Raw genomic sequence first — 21,770 nt, forward strand, 5'->3', positions numbered from 1 at the left:
TGGACAAAAATTGTTACACCATGCACCCAGACTTGCCAGAAGTCAAGATTGTTTTTGGTAAAATAAACTTCTACTAATTTAATCTATTTTAAGAATACATTACAATTGCACCATTTACTATGGACTGAAATCAGCCTCAAGGGAATTTAATACATACAGGGAGTGCAGAATTATTAGGCAAATTAGTATTTTGACCACATCATCCTCTTTATGCTTGTTGTCTTACTCCAAGCTGTATAGGCTCGAAAGCCTACTACCAATTAAGCATATTAGGTGATGTGCATCTCTGTAATGAGAAGGGGTGTGGTCTAATGACATCAACACCCTATATCAGGTGTGCATAATTATTAGGCAACTTCCTTTCCTTGGGCAAAATGGGTCAAAAGAAGGACTTGACAGGCTCAGAAAAGTCAAAAATAGTGAGATATCTTGCAGAGGGATGCAGCACTCTTAAAATTGCAAAGCTTCTGAAGCGTGATCATCGAACAATCAAGCATTTCATTCAAAATAGTCAACAGGGTCGCAAGAAACGTGTGGAAAAACCAAGGCGCAAAATAACAGCCCATGAACTGAGAAAAGTCAAGCATGCAGCTGCCAAGATGCCACTTGCCACCAGTTTGGCCATATTTCAGAGCTGCAACATCACTGGAGTGCCCAAAAGCACAAGGTGTGCAATACTCAGAGACATGGCCAAGGTAAGAAAGGCTGAAAGACGACCACCACTGAACAAGACACACAAGCTGAAACGTCAAGACTGGGCCAAGAAATATCTCAAGACTGATTTTTCAAAGGTTTTATGGACTGATGAAATGAGAGTGAGTCTTGATGGGCCAGATGGATGGGCCCGTGGCTGGATTGGTAAAGGGCAGAGAGCTCCAGTCCGACTCAGACGCCAGCAAAGGTGGAGGTGGAGTACTGGTTTGGGCTGGTATCATCAAAGATGAGCTTGTGGGGCCTTTTCGGGTTGAGGATGGAGTCAAGCTCAACTCCCAGTCCTACTGCCAGTTTCTGGAAGACACCTTCTTCAAGCAGTGGTACAGGAAGAAGTCTGCATCCTTCAAGAAAAACATGATTTTCATGCAGGACAATGCTCCATCACACGCGTCCAAGTACTCCACAGCGTGGCTGGCAAGAAAGGGTATAAAAGAAGAAAAGCTAATGACATGGCCTCCTTGTTCACCTTATCTGAACCCCATTGAGTACCTTTGGTCCATCATCAAATGTGAGATTTACAAGGAGGGAAAACAGTACACCTCTCTGAACAGTGTCTGGGAGGCTGTGGTTGCTGCTGCACGCAATGTTGTTGGTGAACAGATCAAAACACTGACAGAATCCATGGATGGCAGGCTTTTGAGTGTCCTTGCAAAGAAAGGTGGCTATATTGGTCACTGATTTGTTTTTGTTTTGTTTTTGAATGTCAGAAATGTATATTTGTGAATGTTGAGAGGTTATATTGGTTTCACTGGTAAAAATAAATAATTGAAATGGGTATACTGTATATTTGATTTTTGTTAAGTTGCCTAATAATTATGCACAGTAATAGTCACCTGCACACACAGATATCCCCCTAAAATAGCTAAAACTAAAAACAAACTAAAAACTACTTCCAGAAATTGTCAGCTTTGATATTAATGAGTTTTTTGGGTTCATTGAGAACATGGTTGTTGTTCAATAATAAAATTAATCCTCAAAAATACTAATTTGCCTAATAATTCTGCACTCCCTGTATGTATATAAATTCCCAAGATTAGAAAATAGACCAGTCATACTGCAGTTAGAATGATCTAAATTCAAATATTGATGCTATAAAGATAATAATGGTACAGTCAGATGTATATGGCAAGCAAATTGCCTATAGAAAATACAGAAGGTATACTTTACCAAAGACTTCTATGTCTGTTGCCTGGGATGTTCCTTTTGAATCGCCTGTTTCAGCTTCAAATGTCTCCCATCAGTGTGTCAGAACCTTCTTAGAGCATCCTACTTCCTTCCTGATCTTTTCATTTCTCCCCCGTCTCTGACTTACATTAAATTTTTATCCCATGGGAATGTGGCCGTGGATTTTGTTTTCCACAGGAAAATAGGTGGGGGGACGTCTTTGATTGTTTCCAGAGCTGGGTTCCTCTCAAGTATGATTTATAGGGGATTCCGCTTTGGTGATGGTCTTCCGTCCCTCGGATAAGCCGCAAAAGTTACGGTCTGTCTTTTCTGCGAAATTGCAGAGGCTCAGGGCAATACGGTTTGACAGGAGCCACTGGGCAACTCATCTGCAATATTGTCCTGTCCGGGGGGGGGGGGGTCAATTTGTTTTGTTTCTTGCCTCACCTAGAGGGTTCAGAGGTTTGTAGCCAGGTCTCGGGATCCTCTGACCGACGCCAAAGATGCACTGGTGGCACCTTAGGGTCAGTACCTACTGAGTTATGTAGAACATAAATCAGAAGGAAGGGAGGCGTGGGAGGGGGACCTACTGAGTTATGCCTTCCATACTTTGAATCTCCTGCCGAGACTTTTACGCAGGAAAGGGGGAGGGGGGAGTTCTGGTCATTCTGGTGGCCCCAGACTGGCCTCGCCGGTCTTGGTACGCAGATCTAGTAAGGTTGATCGTCAATGCTCCTTGGAGACTTCCTCTCTGGGAAGATCTTCTGTCTCAATGCCTAATCTTTCATCCTGCTTTACAGTCGCTGGTTTTAATGGCATGGCTGTTGAAAGCCAGGTGTTGAGGAATAGAGGTCTTTCTGACTCTGATTCCTATGCTATTTGAAGGCCAGGAAGTCGTCTTCCAGGAAGATCTATTATCGTATGTGGAAATCGTACATTTCATGGTGTTATCTGTTCTTCAACTGCCTCCTTTTGAAAGATTTTGGGGGCTTTCACTGCTGTCCTTGTCTCAGAAGGTTGCTTTCCTGGTGGCTATCACTTCTGCCTGCAGAGTGTCTGACTGGCAGCGTTGTCTTGCCAATCACCTTATCTGGTGGTACAAAGCGATAAGGTGGTACTTCGACCTAATCAGTCGTTCCTTCCTAAGTTGATTTCGGATTTTCATCTGAATGAAGACATTGTATTGCCTTCACTTTGTCCTAAACCTCGGCATCTGACAGAGAATGCTTCAAATTCTTTGGCAGTGGTTCGGTCTATCAGGATCTATTTACAAACCACTGAGTCCTTTCAAAAATCGGACGCTCCTTTTGTCCTTTTTGATGGACCTCGTAAGGGTATGACTGTGTTTACTGCGACCATTTCCAGATGGATCAGGCAGACGGTGGTACAAGCCTATTCACTGGAGGGTCAGGTTCCTCCTTTCCCAGTGAAGGCTCACTCTACGAGAGCGCTGATTGTCTCTTGGGCTTTTCGCTATGACATTGGTGTTACAAGTTTGCAAGGTGGCAACTTGGTCGTCTGTGCAGACGTTCACTAAATTCTATAAGGTAGATGTGTTGGCATCCGCGGATGCTTCTTTTGGCCGCAAAGTTTTGCAGGCTGCAGTTTAAAAGAGAATTCCTTTTGTTTCTCTTTGAGGGTTCCATTGTTTCTGGGTGAGCTCCAGTTGTTCCTGGTTGAGCTCTATTTTAACCGGGTTGGCTACTTTAGCCATTGGGAAATTCAGTTTTTTGTTTTCTGTATTGTTCCTACCGCTTATGATATACTGCTTTGGGACATCCCTACGAGTCTATGAATAGAAAGAGCTGCGTCTGTCGATGAACTTCAGAGAAAAGGATTTCACGGTAAGTTCTTACAAAAGTCCAGTTTTTGGTCTCATCACTCCAAATGACTATGCCAGAAGGTTTGAGGCTTGTCTCTGTGCTGTTTGGCGTATTGTAAGCGGGATACTTTGTGGCATTTGCATAGTAATGGCTTTCTTCTGGCAACTCGACCATCTTTCTTCAAGTGCCTCATCGTGCATCTTGAAACAGCCACACCACGTGTTTTCAGAGAGTCCTGTATTTCACCTGAAGTTATTTGTGGGTTTTTTTTTTTGCATCCCAAACAATTTTCCTGGCAGTTGTGGCTGAAAATTTAGTTGGTCTACTTGACCGTGGTTTGGTCTCAACAGAACCCCTTATTTTCGACTTCTTGGTTAGAGTTTGAACACTGCTGATTGGCATTCTCAATTCCTTGGATATCTTTTTATATCCCTTTCCAGTTTTATACAGTTCAACTACGTTTTCCCGCAGATTCTTTGACAATTCTTTTGCTTTCACCATGACTCAGAATCCAGATACGTCAGTGCAGCACTGGATGAAAGATGCAAGGGTCTGTCATGAGTCCAGAAGCTCATTGACCTTTTATACACACACACTAATTACAAGCAAACAGATAACCGGTGAAGATGGTTACCTTCAATAGCCATTTAAACCCCTTTGTGTCAACTGGTGTGCATGTTATCAGGCCAAAATCACCAGGGTATGTAAACTTTTGATCAGGGTCATTTGGTAAGTTTCTGATGTAATTATGATTTAAAAAGAGTAAACACAGTTGATTGATTATAAATGGCTTCAGCCAAACACTAACCATGAGTGAAAGAAAAGTTTTTGTGTTATCATTCATATTCTCTGAAAAATGGCCAAGAAATCAAATTCTGCCAAGGTATGTAATATTATGAGTGCTCTGAGTTTAGTAAGTGAGTCTCTGCCGAGCAAGGGAATGGGACAGTCTGGCATATACAAGAACTCATGTTGGACTTGATGTCCACCCAGGTTACAAAGTCTTTTTGTCCTATGGCCCCCTATTGTAGCAGCGACCAAGAGCTCCAGGGGGCCTATTGGGATGGAGCCTGGTCAGTCTCAGTACTGATCCTCATCTGGTACACAGAACCCACCAGTCCCACAAAGTCTGCATACTTGTCTTTCTACCTGTTCCTCTCATATCGCCAATTTTAAACTTGACCCCCCCCCCCCCCTGTGATTCCTTCCTTAAATGGTCCGGTCTCTGTCTCCCAGGTCCCTTTTGGGGGCACTCTCACTTCCAGTGTCCCTCTTCTTTGCAATATGCACACTGGTTCCTGCTCAGTTTTGACACATAATTTCCTTTCCCTCCCCTCTGAGTTTTTACTGTCAGTGTTTATGCTAGTATATCAACCTTTTGTTTCATTCTCCGGTCTGCTTCTCTTTTTGTTTCCAAGTCCCACTTAACAAATACTTTTGTGGCTATTTCTAATAATTGCAAAATATTCATGCCTGCAAAACCCTCTTGCTTCTGCAATTTTTTCTTAACCACCTCAATACTGGGCACTTAAACCCCCTTCCTTCCCAGACCAATTTTCCCCTTTTAGCGCTGTTGCATTTTGAATGACAATTGCGCGGTCATGCAACACTGTACCTAAACCAAATTTATGTCATTTTTTCCCCACAAATAGAGCTTTCTTTTGGTGGTATTTGATCACCGTCAGGTTTTTTCTTTTTTGGTGCACAAATAAAAAAAGACCGAAAAGTTTGAAAAAAAAAAAAAGTTTTTTTGTTTAGGTTATAAAATTTTGTAAATAGATACGTTTTTCCTGCACTGATGAGCACTGATGACGCCGCACTGACAGGCACTGATGAGGAGACACTGATGGGGTGGCACTGATAGGCAGCGCTGATGGGCACTGATAGGCAGCACTGATGGGGACTGATCGGCGGCACTGATGGGGGGCACTGATAGGCAGCACTGGTGGGCAATAATGGGCACTGTTGGGCGGCACTGATAGATGGCAATAACGGGCACTGGTGGGCAGCACTGATAGATGGCATTGGTGGGCAGCACTGATAGGGGGGCACCACTGGCAGGCTCTCTGAGCCCTGTTTGCCATCCCTGGTGGCCATGGGTGGGCATCCCTGGTGGCTCTAGTGGCACCCCCTCCCCCCAGGGCTGCACTGGTAATCAATCATCTGATTACCAGCACAGACCCCCCCTTTGATCAGTGAGTAATTAGAGATACTCACTGATTACCCCGGCTGCAGAATCGATCCTCTCCTCTTCTCCTCACTGACAGGATCTGTCAGGAGGAGAAGAGATCGAAGCCGTTACAACGGCTGTATTGACATTACATGACGGCTGTGATTGGACACAGCCGTCATGTGATCAGGAGGGCCAATCACAGGGCCCTCCTGCCGAGTCTTGTTGCTCTGTGTCCTAGGGACACAGGCACATCGAGATCGCACCGCTGCGCGTGCCCGCGGCGGCGCGATCTCTTTCCTTCTGAAGGACGTTCCAGAACGTCCGATCAGAAGGACGAGACTCCCACCCGGCCGTATATGTACAATGGCCCGGGTGGGAGGTGGTTAATATCCCTTGCAGAATGGCTGACAAAAGCTGTATTTACTAAAGTCTGATTATCCTTTATCCCTGGATTGAAAGGGGTGTACAGCCTAAAAGCTTTGCATAGTCTTTCATAAAACTGTCCCGGACTTTCATTGGGCTTAAGGTTAGTGGGTCTTCTACCAGCTGATTTCATCACCTCTATAATAGCTGTCTGATAAAGTTGAGGTTTGTCCATGTCTTCCCTTGAGTTTGGATCCCAAAGAGGGTCTGCTTTTGGATGGGGTTCTGCAGACCAGCTAGGTGGGACCCATTTGGTTCTTCCTAACTCTTCATACTTTAGAGCTGCCTGGCTTATTCTGTATCTCTCCTCTTTATTGAAAAGAGGCAGTAGAAGTTGCTGGCAGTCTGACCAGGTGGGGTTATGCGTTTGAATAATAAGAGGAGTAAGCTTGGGGCTTCTCACTGTACCAGGTGTTGTGGGTTTTCCAGTTCAGCAAATCCATTGTTGTTAAGGGAGCATAAACCAGAGTCCGGTGTTCCCCCTACAGCAAAGTTAAGTTGAAGGACGGGGCAAGAGTTTGGTTACGGGCACTGGGATTCTTTGGGGTGGAAGTGGACATTTGACCTGTGCGCCCATTGGTCGCTTCTGTGGCCCCAGCTCCCATCCTACTTATACTAAGAGTGTCACGCCCGGGGCTAAATATGGGAGTATGTACACTGGGACTGAAAATTGACGGAGTCTTGTCATCTTCCCGGGGGGGGGGGGGGGGCAATGATTCAAGCTCGATTCTTCCAGTCTACAGGGTGGGGCGTCGGGACTCACTCTCTGCTCATATCCTCCTGTGACTTGTTCCTCTACATATGGGAGAGGCTGCTCTTCTTCTTCAGGAAGGATGTATATGTTTTTGGTACTCTTAGCTTCTGGTTTTACTTTTGTCATAATCATAGTTCTACACTGTTCCTCCCTTGCTTTCTGCACCCACTTTGGATCATCCTCTATTACCCTCTTCCAACAGTCTATGTATGGGAATTGGTCATGTTTCTGTGAGTCAGTGCTAACAGTCCGGTAACAGGTCAAATGTTCCCTCTGGGGGGCCACCGTGTTCCATAGTGGGGCCAGTCTTTCTTGCAATGTGTTTCTAGTCTTTTAGGACTAAGTTTAAGTTTGCAACCTTTGCAGAATCCCTTCCTGAAGTTTTTGATCATACACTCTTTATGTAGCTCTAGAGATGCCAAGACAGACACAGAGGGTAGGGTAAAGATTTGAGAATCTGGTAAGGGGCCTAAGACTCTGTACAAAAGGGGGTTAATTAGACAGCGCTCACTTCCTCTGATCGGTGACTGAAAAATGCACCTACACAGAGTCCCCACTCGCTTCGATGCTGGGCAACGTCTCATACAGAGTGGCTTTGGTGCAGGCAACCAAGATGTAGCATAGTCTCCCAGATAATTTATCCGGTGGCGCAATGAGACATAGCGGTGATCCAAGGGTGTGTAGGTGTAGGACCCACTGACAATGGGGTACTTTGACGTACTGGTGGGCTTGAGCACGATATGGCCATATGGTGGGACCAAATCCCCATTTTTATTTATGGATTGTCTTCATATTTGATGGTCATTTCTTTTGCATGTGTGCGCTATTCTTTTTTTAGTATGCATGTCGCTTGGTTCCTAGCTGCACCAGCTTTAGAAATACATGTTCAGGGTTTGCTCCCCCAACTTTTTGCTTGTTTAGTGTATCTATATTAAAAAAGAATAGCGCAAAAGAAATGGCTATCAAATATGGAGACAATCCATAAATAAAAATGGGGATTTAGTCCCACCATATGGCCATATCATGCTCAAGCCCACCACTGCGTCAAAGTACCCCATTATCAGTGGGTCCTACACTATCCATAAAAAAGGGGTGTATCTATACCCAAGAAGATTTACTGTAGATGTGGTATCTGCATATTTTAAGGATTCCCCCCCCCCTTTATTTTAGCCTGGTGATCCTGCCAGTAACACACTTCCTATCCTAGGTGACTACACCCACAGTATTTATACAGAAGCACCATTGTCACCCTGGACCATAGAACACCCTCCTTCCTTCTCATCCCCATAACATGGTTAGTGTTCTGCAGCTCACAGAAAGACCTGGGAGCATGTGCCTGATTAACGTCAGCAAAGGCAAGGAGCACAGCTGGCAGGATCAACAGGTATTTTTACACTTCTCAAACAGATATACCAAAACACATTTTCAATGGTATATTTAACAGACCAAATGGGGTAAAATAAGAAAAGTTAATTGTTTAGGCGTACATTTAAGACGGCGGGTTGATTTAGCAAATTACTATAATCCAGGAAATCAGCCAGTGCTTTAGTTTCCTCTTTATTAACCAGCATTTCAAAAACATCTTGCATAACATATTTAACAAGGCTCATATTATATAAATAAATCTGTCATGAACACCGCTTATCTGCGATTTTTGCATAGATCATCTTATAGTGATTTGGTTATGAAATATCCCTGACTGCCAAAACCGAGGCCACAACAAAAAATTCCCTCCACCACCTAATCCAGTCTATGATACTATCCAATGGAAGGTCACCATTCTGCAAGAGGTGAACCAAAGGGGAATGCAGCATTATTGGCTTACAGGGAAGGGAAGCCTTTGCTGTGATGCATATCATTGGCTCCTAGTGAACTGTGGCTTTGGCTCACACATTCTACTTCTGTGGTGCCTATTGAAGAGAACCTGTGGACAATAATGAACATTAGCACTCTGTTAGGTACTTTTTTAACTACACCAACTGCATTATATTATGTAGCCCTTTAGGATAGAAGTCGTGCTTTGGCAGAGTTGCTTATCCGTAATGACGCTGCGTAATGCAGCATGAAGGAGACAGGTTAAAAAAAAAAAATTCTTCCCTAGATTACATTTTTCTGTAGTGAAAAATAATGAAGATCACTAATGCTGATCTCCCATTTTGAAAAATGCTAAGTTACTGGGCTACCACACAGATCTAACAGCTTCAGTCATTTTTAACCACTGAGGGGACAAGGATGTAAAGTAGAAGATCTGACTTCAGCCTGACTCTCCTGATCTGCAAGCTCGTCAGGGTCTCAAAGTCCTGAAGATACGGACAGCCCAGCAACTAGCCTTTTTAGAAAGAGCTCAGCAATGGCAGCACAGGTTTTCTTAAAGAGATACTGTCACCTTTTAGGGTAATTTAGGGTAAAGGTCTCTTTCTCCCTCCCTCCCTCCCCACGAACCTTTGATGCTCCCCTTACTGCTTTTTCCACTGCCTCAGCGATATAAATTTTAACAAAAGGAAAAACTGCGCTATAAATTTTAAATGACCTTTAAGAGTAGTAACTCTGCTGTGTGATATGCAAAGTCATTAGTAAGCAATCATAAATAGAGCTGCGCTGAAGCACCAATACACATACAATAAATTAATCTAAAATAATTTCCAAATTTATAAAGAAAAAGTTCTGCTGTAAAATGTTCATCCCTTCTGGGCAATCATTGAAAGATACACTGAACCACCAGTGCAAATAGTGACAAATAAGATGAGTTAAATCCAAATTCTAGAGAGGATCTATTCTATGAGAGGAGTCCTTCCAGTGCTAGTGACACCATCCAACACCAAAAAATGAAGTGTGACCTCCACCATATATAGTGCTCGCTTACCAGCTTGCATGGACCTCCTATAACAGAAGGTTAACAACACTTGTGGCTTATACCCAGCCATGGCCTTTATCCATCCAGGAGGTGTATGAAGATGGCAACTCCCACCATATTCGGATTTCCCACGGCAAAGGTTCAGCGACAATCACAGCTCAATTCTGACTGAGGCCCTCCAAAGAGCTCATATAACACAGAGACCCCCTACGGATATCACACTCGTAAAGGATCCCCAAAAAATATAAGGCTTGCCATAATGTAAAAACTTGAAAAACTTTAATCCAACATTAAAGGTTACACTTACATCAAGAAAGCATTAAAAATGCATCGAGAAACACAAGCCGGTTGGCTAGTACACAAACGCCTTTCCTTCCAGGATCAGAGAAACGCGGTGATGTCAGCACGTCTCTCTGTCCTAATAATAATACTCTATTTTCTTTGTCACTATTTGCACTGGTGGTTCAGTGAATCTTTCATTGGTTGCCCAGTAGGGATGGTCATTTCACAGTAGGACTTTTCTTTATAAATTTGGAAACAAATTTTGATTAATTTTTTATATGTGTGTATTGGTGTTTCACCATGGCTCTATTTATGACTGTCAGCCATAAAAATACCTGGTGCTTGTGGGTAGGCAGGAGCATGTGACAGAGATAGCCAATCGCTAGACCTGAGCACTGTCACCGCTCCCCTATAGTGTTCACCTCCAGCTGACTAGTGTCGGCTGCAATGCAGGTAAAAGTGCACTGGCAAGGGAAGATTTGTGGGGGGAAGCTTAACAGACACTCTCACTGCCCTGAACTGCGAAGTGGATCTTTAAAGCTACTTGATTCCCCACGAGGACAAGTTCTCTTTAAACTCTTAATATGTAATTGTAAGCAAAGTCAAAACAGGTAATGCTGCAATGTTGTTAACATTCATCAGTGACGTTAAAGGCATTTAGGTGGAAGGCAAATAAACAGAAAGGCATCACAGCAAATGTGGAAGTACAGTAGTATTGCTCATCCCATATAAATGGTGATCATACACCAAAGCACCACTAGATGGTGCCAAACCTAAGCATGAATGGCTTCATTAATTGGATTATAGGGCACTTGTACTGAGAGAATATATAGATGATCTCTCCTTCAGAAAGTGCCAATTGCCTGGATGTTGTGTTGATCTAGTGGCTTCAATATGTTCTAAGTCACAGACCCAGGATAGGTAAAGAGATTAGGAAAGTCTAGAAAAAAAAAGTCAGATGTCTTGTTCAGGGACTCAAGGCATGAAAGCAAGAGATTCAGAATGAGAGCCAAGCAACTAGCATTTTCTTAAGAAGAAGGTGGCCTGTACATTTCCCTCATTAGAGGCTGCTTGTAAATCCTTTTTGCTGCTAGGAGGATCTTCAGCTCCATCAGATAGCATTTTTCTTAAAGGCACCCGGGTCAGATACATAACAGGAAGGTTCCTTGCAGTCGGCATTCTATCGGGGTGCATTATACGGAGATCTCTGGACTGCTGATCACATGACTGTTAATGTCATCCACTGAAAGAAAAGACAAATACGGTTCAGTTGTATGTGTTACCTAAAGCTGGAATTTATTCTGCTCATGTATTAAACCTTTCCCCTTCATTTTCTAATTACATTTTTAAATAAAAACTTTCCATTACCTATTATTATTTTACAGCATTTATATAGCACAACAGTTTACACAGCGCTTTACAATATAAAGGGAGACAGTTACAATACAATAAAATAGGAAATGGTTAAGAGGGCCCTGCTCATAAGAGCTTACAATCTAATAGGGTTGGACAAATGGTACAAAAGGTTATGAATTTTGGGGGATGAGCTGATGAAAGTGATAAAAAAATGAGTTGGAGGCATGATAGGCTTCCCTGAAGAGATGAGTTTTCAGGGATTACCTAAAGGCAGCTAGAGCAGGAGATAGCTGGATAGATTAAGGTAGAGAGTTCCAGAGGATGGGAGAGGCTCTGGAGAACTCCTGGAGATGAGCATGGGAGGAGGAGACAAGGGTGCTATAGAGCAGGAGGTACATATCTTATTTTAGGGCCAGTGACATCACCACTCTATGTTCTGAGTTCTCTGTGCTTCTCTATACAATGAAGGCAGATCATGGCTGGCAGGAGGATGCTGTGTGTAGCTTCCTGGAAACATCAGCCATCTCCCTGTCTCAATACTTCTCTCAAGAGCTCTCAGTCCTGATGAAAATAGTGGGCTGGCTCTTGGGAGGAGTTATGCAAATATCAAAATGATTTGCTGGGTGGATGTCAGTCTGGAGAAGTGGGCGTTCCTAGGCAGATGGTATTTGCATGCAGGTGACCCTAGGTAAATTCAACATGTGGCGCTGAGCCTCCCATATCTAACCTAACAGATATTCAATGAATTGAACGGGCAGGCCAGGCACAGGGAAGGCCCATACACACAATTAGAAAATCGGACGAAAAATACCACGTTCTAAGCGATTGTAAAATAATTGGATTGTTAGTATACAGCTTTCAAGAGCCGATCACGACAGTTCATCCGATATTATCCAATCGGACAAGCATGAAAATATTTCTCGTACGATACCTGATTGTACGATTTTAGTTTAATCGGTACAGTTGTCATTCGAAAATACAATACAAATAAATTACAACACATGACATCACTTCCGATTTTTTATTCTGTCGTACGAGAATGTTCATAACTTTGGTAAATTCTTTATTTTCAATATGCGACTAGCATGCAAAAATAAAATAAAATGGCCGATCTGTCATCTGATTTTCAGATTGTGTGTACAGAGCTTTAGGCTGGGGAGGAAAGAGTGTATTGTACATAGAGCAATGCACATCACCCCAACTAGTGTGCATTGCTTGTTCTAAACAGAAGAGGGGGAAAAGGAGAGGTTTGTGAGCTCACAAAGGCAATACAAGGAGGCAGAAAAAAACAGCAGGAAACCATTTCATGAAAAATAGATGACAGGGCTAATAAGGAGTGGATGTGTGTGGATTATATTTGGAGAATGTGGATATTGTTTAGGGTCACTTAAAAGTGGTTGTAAAGGCAAGACTTATTTTTTACCTTAATGTATTCTCTGCATTAAAGTAAAAAATGTCCCAGTACTTGTATCACCCCCTCCCCCACCCTACTTCCCTATATACTTACCTGAGTCCTATCTCAATCCTGCGTTGTGCTCCCCTGCAGCGGCGCCGGTCTCTGATCCCCCCCTTACAGGAAACAAATGCAGCAACGCAAGCCATTGGCCCTGCTGCTGTCATTTAAAATTCTGTGAGAAGGGAGTGGGGAAGGGGCCAAGTTGCGATGTGTGTGTCTATGGACGCACACAGAGCAGAGCTCGGTAACATGCCCACGCGTATGCCCCCACAGCACACAGCTGGCTATGGGGACAGAGAAGTAGGGGGAGCCTAGAGCGGCGGTCGGGGACCCCAAAAGAGGAGATTTAGGGCCACTCTGTGCAACTCCATTACACAGAGCAGGCAAGGATAACATGTTTATTATTTTATGAGAAAAAAATAAGCCAGTCCCCATCCAGTGGGACTATGTCGCGGGAGACCCAGCACGGAGCTAGGGCCTGCATGCGCACACTGGCCAGACTGGGGTGACCACTGGATCTAGATTATCCAGCCTGTCTCCCAGAGAGGCATAGTTGCTTGAAGATCTCACAGGAAAGAATTCTGGAGAAAAAGGCTAGCTAAAAAAAATCTACATAAAAAAATACTTTTATGCCAGGACCAAGGATCCTAGCAAGGAACTAGGTCCTTACTCCCGACTAGGCAAATTAAAACTGACATCCTATGCAGGAAGAGAGAGGGTGTACCCTCTGGGACTGCCCATAGGCATAGCCAGAACTTTTTTTCTGCCTAGTGTCCTACTCCTGTAGGGGGCAGTATAACCCTACTGATATGAATCAGAGACCTGCGTCAGTTAATGAACGATAGAGAAATAAAGTACACTTTAATAAAACCACTAGAAAAAACGAATATTTAACCCTTTATTAAAATGCTGCTGTACTTGCATGGGCTATAGGGGGTGTCTGAGGATAGAAGTGATGTCCCTGACAATGATAGCTGATCTGAGGTCTGAAATGCATGCACTGGGGCTGATCCTATTTTAATCGCCCTTTTTCATTAGCAGTACAGCTATAAGTGCAACTATTGAAACCAAACTGGGACTAGAAGGAGCTACTGTTCAATGACATGCCAGTTGTCCAATACTTGCAGAAATTACACTGGGGGTGTATATAAAAAATTTGCATAGCTGTTCATCCATAAAAACTGCATGTAAATTTGTTCTGTGCAAATGGGGCAAACATCAAATGTTCTCGGGCTATATTATCTGCAATTCAAATGTGTGAATGCAGGAAAACCATATCAGCGCCACTGGATGGTACTATTATACAAAAAAAGTCTGCTCCTTTGCTCCATCTGTGGCCATAATGTGATAATTTCCACATTCACATATTTAAATTGCAGATAATATAGTCCTGAGAATATTCGGTTTTGCCCTTTGCACAGAATTAACTTACATGCAGTTTTGATGGGCGAACAGGTATGTTTTTTTTCTTTTTTTTTATAAATACACCCCTTCACATGGAAAAGGTTATTGACCTCCGGTCTATCTTATACTTACATTATCAAAAGAGAGAGGCACCACTCCACTATTCTCTGTATCCATCCGCTTGAAAATTTCTGCAGATTTATAAAACACAATTACTATGAAGGTCTAGGGATGCTTGTGAGGACATTTGTCTACAACACTAATATCTTACACATCATACTATAACACACAGTGTCTGCTCTCTAAGAGCTACAAACGGTGGTCATACATGTGGCAATCTTCAGTTAATTGAAACCACTTTTTAGCCAGTAAGAACTGCAGATACGAGAAACTTAGCAAGCTCCCTCGCTTTGTAAAGTCAAAAACGGGCAATAAATTGACAGCTTCAACACAGTTTAAAAGACAGTATTGCAGTAGTATCTTCCCTGTTAAAGTGATTCGATCTTTCTACTACATTCAATCAGGGCACAATCCCAACTCCCTACAGTCAATGGAAACCACAATTTTGTGTCCATGGATGGCAGAGCTTTCTGTGCTGAGAGCACACTCACTTCACGCTCTCAGCACAATGACCGAGTTGTCAAGAGTAGTTCCTACTACTGATCAGGATCCAGTGGGACTGGCTCCTGATCATGTAATCACTATTAAAGCCAATCACACTGGTCTCATGATCACCCAGGCCTTACCACTCCCACCACCCCCCTCTCCAAGCTTAAAGCAAAACTTCATCAGTAACCGCTTGATAAAAAATAATGTTCATTAGCAAGGAACATACATTCCACATTAATAATAATGCTACCAAAATTAGTGCGTGCTGTAAATTGCCTCCAGTATTGCTCCTGTTTCTTCTTGCTGGAGGCTGCCATTTTGCTGAAGCCCAGAGCCCCTGAGCAGCAGTAAATCTTTAAGCTGTCAGCAGATCGGCCTCTGGTGCCTCGGACTTTCGGCACAGTGCAGAGAATAGAGAGCAACTGAGCATGTGCAGAGCAGGAGGAGACCTGTGCACTACTGGATTTTAAAAAGTATAGGCACTTTTAATTTCAATATTTCTTTATTGATATAAAAAAGGTATAAACATTACAAAAGGAATAGAGAAAAATTGGATTTTTGTACTTACCGTAAAATCCATTTCTCCAAGTTCATTGACGGACACAGCGCCCCATAAATCATAACTACTGGGTCATATTGCCTACTCCAGGAGTAGGGCTAGGCAGAACAAAAAACACCTGGCTACGCCCATGGGCGTCCTCAGCTGGTATATAACCCTCTCTCTGCTCTAGGTAATCAGTTTAGTAGCAAGCAGTATTAGAAGTATCAGAACTCCGTAGAGGGGTGGGTGCTGTGTTCGTCGATGAACTCGGAGAAATGGATTTTACGGTAAGTACAAAAATCCCATTTTTTCTTTCGTTCATCGACGGACACAGAGCTCCATGAATCATAACGACTGGGACGTCCAAAAGCAGTGCCAAAACAAAAATGAGGGGTGGGGAAAATAACCCAAGGCTAAACAGGTCACAGGTGCCCCATCTGAAAAATAAAAGTTTAAAGAAAAACACCCCTCAAGAGGGAACAGCCCCTATTAAACAGCAGCCTGCAAAACTTTGAGGCCAAAAGAAGCATACGCAGATGCCAAAGTATCTACCTTATAGAATTTTGCGAAGGTATGCACCAACAACCAAGTGGCCGCCTTGCAAGCTTGTGATATTTGTGCCTGATGACGTAAGACCCAAGAAGTACACAGCACCCGAGTAGAATGCGCTGTGACAAGGAAAGGTGGAACCTGACCTTTAATGGTTTGGGCCTAGTCACCGTCTGCCTGATCCACCTGGAGATGGTAGCCGAAGAAGCGGCCAGCCCTTTCCTTGGTCCGTCTGTAACCACAAAAAGAGAGTCTGACCTCCGAAAGGACTCAGTCGCTGCCATATACAGCCGAATCGCACAAACCACATCCAAGGTATGCAAAGCAAATTCCCTGGGATGAGCCGGCAAGGAAGGCAACACAATGTCCTCATTCAAAAGGAAGTCAGAGACAACTTTGGGCAGGAATGATGGACAGGGACGAAGAACCAGTTTTATCCCTATGGACCACTAAATAGGGACTGGGAGAGGATAATGCAGCCAATTCCGATACCCTGTGGGCCAAGGTAATAGCCACCAAGAATGTCATCTTCTGGGATAACGTAGGCAAGGGAATCGCCTGAATTCTCAAATGGAGGTTTCTGGAGAACCGAAAGTACTAAATTTAAATCCCATGGTGGCAAAAGAGACTGTACAGGTGGAGCCACATGTTGAACCCCCTGAATGAAGGTAAGAACTAAAGAGTGCGTGGCTATGAGTTGGTGAAAGAAGGTTGCCAGGGCAGACACAAGGCCCTTGAAGAAAGGTCAAGGTCTGAGCCACAGAAAAGGGCCGAGGATGAGCGGCAATCAACTCACACCAAGAAATGTATGCTTTCCCCGTACAATGGTATATCTTGCTGGAAGAGGACTTCTTCGCCTTAACCATAGTAGGGATCACTAATCCAGACAGACCTCTATCCCTCAGTACCTGGCTTTCAATACCTAAGCCATTAAAACCAGTGACTGTAAAGCAGGATGGTAGATCAGCCCTTGGGACAACTGGTTTTCTCTGAGAGGAAGCCCCAAGGGACAGTTATGGCCACCAGACTGATAGGAAGATCCCCTCCCTTGTTTCCTCACAGGAATTGCGGAAGAAGCCTGAGCCGAGGATGATATTGGTCTTACCGTGGCCCTTGGACGCCTGCTGCGTCTGCTAGAGGAACCCGTGATCTCGCCACGAACATCGGTATCCTCCTGTAGAGCCGAACCTGCTAAAAGGAGCTGCATGTAGGACTGTGCAAACCGAACTGTCATGAAGGTGGATACCACCAGACTCAGAACCAGTGTGCAAAATGGGAGAGAAAACTATATGTGTGAATCACGACCTGACAGGGATAGAGGGGACTTTGAGTAGTTCAGACATCACCTGAACCTTTGTGAATTAAATCCGCACAAAGAGACTCAGGACCTAAAAAACCTGAAAAGGACAAGCTTTGTTCCCCTTTCTGGGTACCCCCAAAAGAAACATTTAGTAGATCCCCTTGGCGCTCATGAAGGAGGTCCACGACGTCGGAAACCAGCGAAGATGTTCCCGCACCCCCAAAAATGGGTGAGGGAAGACCTTCATGCTGAAGGAGTCTTGTCTGTGGGTCCGGAGAAGCTAGCTCTAGGCTTACCAGACCAAGGATGCTTGGAAACTCCCGGGGGAAGATTTGAAAGATCGATTTCCTTTATTCTCATTTATGTCATCCAGGGTAGCCCCAAATAGGCAATCGCCTTGAAAGGGCAGATCAATGAGAGTTTTCTTAGAGGCTTGGTCTGCGGACCAATTCTTAAGCTATAGCACACGCCTAATCACCACCGCTGAAACAGAAAATGTGGACAGCACAGGAGCTGTATCCAAAGCTGCATCACAAATAGACTGCAGTCCATGGACCAACTGGTCCGCTAATTCAACATAAGAAGCAGGGACCTGCTCACCCCCCAGGTCCTGGCGCAAAAGCTTGGCCCATTCAGTTAGGGTCTGAGACACCAGGGCTTAGGGAAAGATTGGCCGCAATGTCGAACCAGCCATAGTAAACATGCTGTGGGCCACAGCCTCCGCTTTCCTGTCAGTCGGGTCCTTCAAGGACGGGGATTCCTCTACTGGGATCATGATAGCTTTGTTCAACCTGGAAACAGGAGGTTCCACCACTGTTGGACTAGTACACTTTTTAAAAGTGACTCCTGAAAAGGGTAACGTGCAGCAAAATGTTTGGGGACCACAAAGGGTAATTTTGGTTGTTCCCATTCCTTACAGGAAAACCTGTCAAAATAAGGCACATAAGGAAACACCTTTGGAGTGTGAGGTGACTTATGTGTACCAAACAACACAGCCACATTCATGGCTAAATCAGCCGCATCCTCCCATTTTTCAAGTCTCAGGCACTGCATTGATAAGGGAGTCTACCAGCTACTTTTTAATTTGCTGCTGTGACCATAGAGGAATCATTCTAGCAGATGGATCTGAGGGTGTGATTTTAAGCCCTCCTGGGTGGGCAGCATCAGGCTCAGAATCAGATGAGACAGACTGAGCAGGGAAAGGCGGGGGATACTTCCTCCTGGAGCCTTTGCCCACACGCCACTCCCACCCCACACTAAGGACTGCAGGACCATTGTCAGTGCAACCATGGGAAGCTGGGATTCCGAGGGACCTGCCACCTTCAATAGGGGGTCAGTGGGGGAGATGTGACCCTAAGGCTCCATAAGGGAGCCCCACAAAAAGGGGAGAGGGGGACTGTACTTATCCTTCCATGGTGCGGGTAACGCTCCAGACAGAATCCTCGCCACCGAAGTAGGGGAGCGGTCATTCAAGGGACCGCTGTGACTCAGACCCAAGCTAGGTCGTATGCGACCCTGCGAGATGTTTAACTCACGGTCCAGCCTCTGTCCATGAGGCTATGTCGCGGCCGACCCAGTGCATAGCTGCGGTCTGCACGCGCTCACTGACTGGGCTGGGGGGTCCACTTGATCTAGATTATCCAGCCTGTCGCCCAGCCCGGCAGTTGATTGTAGATCTCCCGAGAGAAAAAAAACAAGAAAGATGTAAGGAAGGAGAAAAAATTGCTAGGACTAGAGATCCCAACCGGAAGCCTAGGTCTTAACTCCTGACTAGACAGATTAAAACTGATCACCTAGAGCAGAGAGGGGGTTATATACCAGCTGAGGATGGCCCATGGGTGTATCCAGCTGTTTTTTGTTCTGGCTAGTCCTACTGCTGGAGGAGGCAATATAACCCAGTAGTTATCATTTATGGAGCGCTGTATCCACTGATGAACGAAAGAGAAAAGGACATTTGATATGATATGGATTATGCATAGATGGTGTACAATGGTGTACATACAGAAGGAAAAAATTCAGCATTTTTATGTCAGATGAGACCATTTCTAGGTCTATAAGGTACATCTACATATGTCCTTGAACAAATTTAGGATTTGCAGTTGGGATTAGGGTGTAAGAGAATTATGTGCAACAGAGCTGTGTTCCAAAACAACAGAAGGACAGGACAAAACCGAAGAGTCAATAGGTTTATGTCGCATTTCCGCCTATGCAAATTGCACATTTAATCAGTAGAGAAAATTTTTTACCAATCAATCCATACTTTCCACTGAGATTTAGCAGTTTGATATCTGCCCTGAGAGGAGGCGATTAGCATCTCGTATGTGGCATGTGTGTGGGTTGTCTCTATCACTTTGCGGATAGAAGGAGCTGTATGAGCTTTCCAATGGCATACTAGAGCTAATTTTGCACTTAGTAGAATGTGGGTGGCTATATCTCTAATATCTATTGGTATTGTTTCTATACCCAAGGACAGAATAGCCAGTCCTGGTGATATGGGTGCAATTATCCCCAGAATATGTGTGAGCAATCGGAAAATCGCTGCCCAAAAGTTGGCTATAACCGGGCATGTCCAAAGTATGTGGTATAGTGTACCTATTGCTCCAAAATTCCTCCAACATGTAGGAGAAGCTTGTGGGGAAAATCTGGATATCCTGTATGGAAGTACCACCAAGTAACATTTTTTGAGTACATTCCAACAGGTTAATGCTTTTTGTTGCCAGATATGTGATGCAGAGCGCCTTTTCCCATTGTACAGGAGTGTAACAGATACTTACATTTTTTTCCCCATGCTTGGATATGAGCAGTTTTAAGGAATACATTTTTATTGTTGAGCAAATTTAAAAATAGGGAGATACCCCTAATCTTGGTATTAGACTTAGAGTAATATTGGGCTACATTCCATGGCAGAGATATGGAGGTATTTGGATTGGCACGGATAAAATGCTTGATCTGTAGGTAAGTGTAGTAGTAGTCGGAGTTTGACAAGCCATATTCAATCTGCAGGGATCTAAAAGTTTTGGGTGCTGGACCTATCATCAGTTAATCTATCCCTTTAATTCCTTTGGTCACCTATCGAGTGACTTTTAGGTCCGGAATGATAATGGGCAAACTGAGTAGATGCAGAGGGAGCAAGGTAGTAACAGATCTTGAAATGTTGTGGCTAGTAGGATACGCCAAGCTTGAAGTGAAGCTAGAACAGTTGGGGACAATGCTGTAGCTGGATAAGTGTAATATTGGCTAGCTAGAAGAAAATTATAAAAATGATGTCCCTGTGTTTGAAAACGTTCTAGCTCCTCCCACATGGTGCTTATAGCCTGAGGGAACCAATTTTAAAGTTGTGCAAGGATTGAGGCAATATAATAATCCTTAAGTATCACCAGTCCCACCACTGCTGCTTTCCTAGTTGTAACCAATTTACTAAATGCTCATCTCGCCTTTTTACCTTGCCACAAGTATCGGTTTATCATAGATTGGGTAAAAGCACTAATTTTTATTGTTTTACATAGCTATAACTTCAAAAGGGACCGGCCTGATGTGATCTAACAGGACTTAAAGTGATTGTAAACCTCAGTAATATGAACAAAGCATATCCCTCTATAGCTTGAATCACTTCTGACAAGTTTTCCCACACCAAGAGAAAAAAGGTGACAGGGGAGGGACCTCCAGCACACAGCCTGTGATTGAAAGCCTCAGCTTTGTTCCTGTGTGCTGTTTAAAGGGGCTGTGTCCCTTCCCTCCAATCGGCTCTCAGCTCTCCTCACTGAGCTCTGCAGACTAACTTCACCTCCCCATCCTCCGTTTTTTTGCACCTGAGCACTTTATTGGACACTATATTATTTAAGGACTGTTTGATCATTTTGTCACCAATAATAATAATAACTTATTGGATACATCACGAATAAGGATTGTTTTACATTTTTATATATTTTTATAACACATTTTTACTTTCTAGCGCTGTTTTAAATTCAATTTGTATATTGAGCAAAGGTTGTGAACACATGGGATTTTTTTTATTTTTATTTTATTAGATTTGAAAAGATTTCAAACTTCTTTCACGTTGTCATTATGGGATATTGTTTGTAGAATTTTGTGGAAAATAATGAATTTATTCCATTTTGGAATAAGGCTGTAACAGAACAAAATGTGGAAAAAGTGAAGCGCTGTGAATACCTTCCGGATGCACTGTACAATCGGATCAGCTGTCCTAAACTCCAACTGAGCCCTCGTTATTGATTACTGTATTGCACATGGCTGCACATACAATGATGAATACGGGGCTTTAAAAAAACTATATATATATATATATATATATATATATATATATATATATATATATATATATATATATATATATATATATATATATAT

General features: G+C 43.6%; 1 protein-coding gene across 1 annotated transcript in view; it reads right to left on the minus strand.

Annotated features, from left to right (window-relative positions):
• Window positions 1-11,391: 11,391 nt before the first annotated feature.
• LOC309549109 (calpain-2 catalytic subunit-like) overlaps window positions 11,392-21,770 on the minus strand; it is a 122,789-nt gene continuing 112,410 nt past the window's right edge. Inside the window, exons 19-20 of the mRNA XM_082249145.1 lie at window positions 14,536-14,594; window positions 11,392-11,430 (exon numbers count right to left, since the gene is read on the minus strand). Coding sequence (XP_082105271.1) covers window positions 11,407-11,430; window positions 14,536-14,594 — 83 coding nt within the window. The 3' untranslated portion in view covers window positions 11,392-11,406. The remainder of the gene's footprint in view (window positions 11,431-14,535; window positions 14,595-21,770) is intronic.

This window comes from Pelophylax lessonae (genome assembly GCF_965119305.1).
Source record: "Pelophylax lessonae genome assembly, chromosome: 3".
Lineage (NCBI taxonomy): Eukaryota > Metazoa > Chordata > Amphibia > Anura > Ranidae > Pelophylax > Pelophylax lessonae.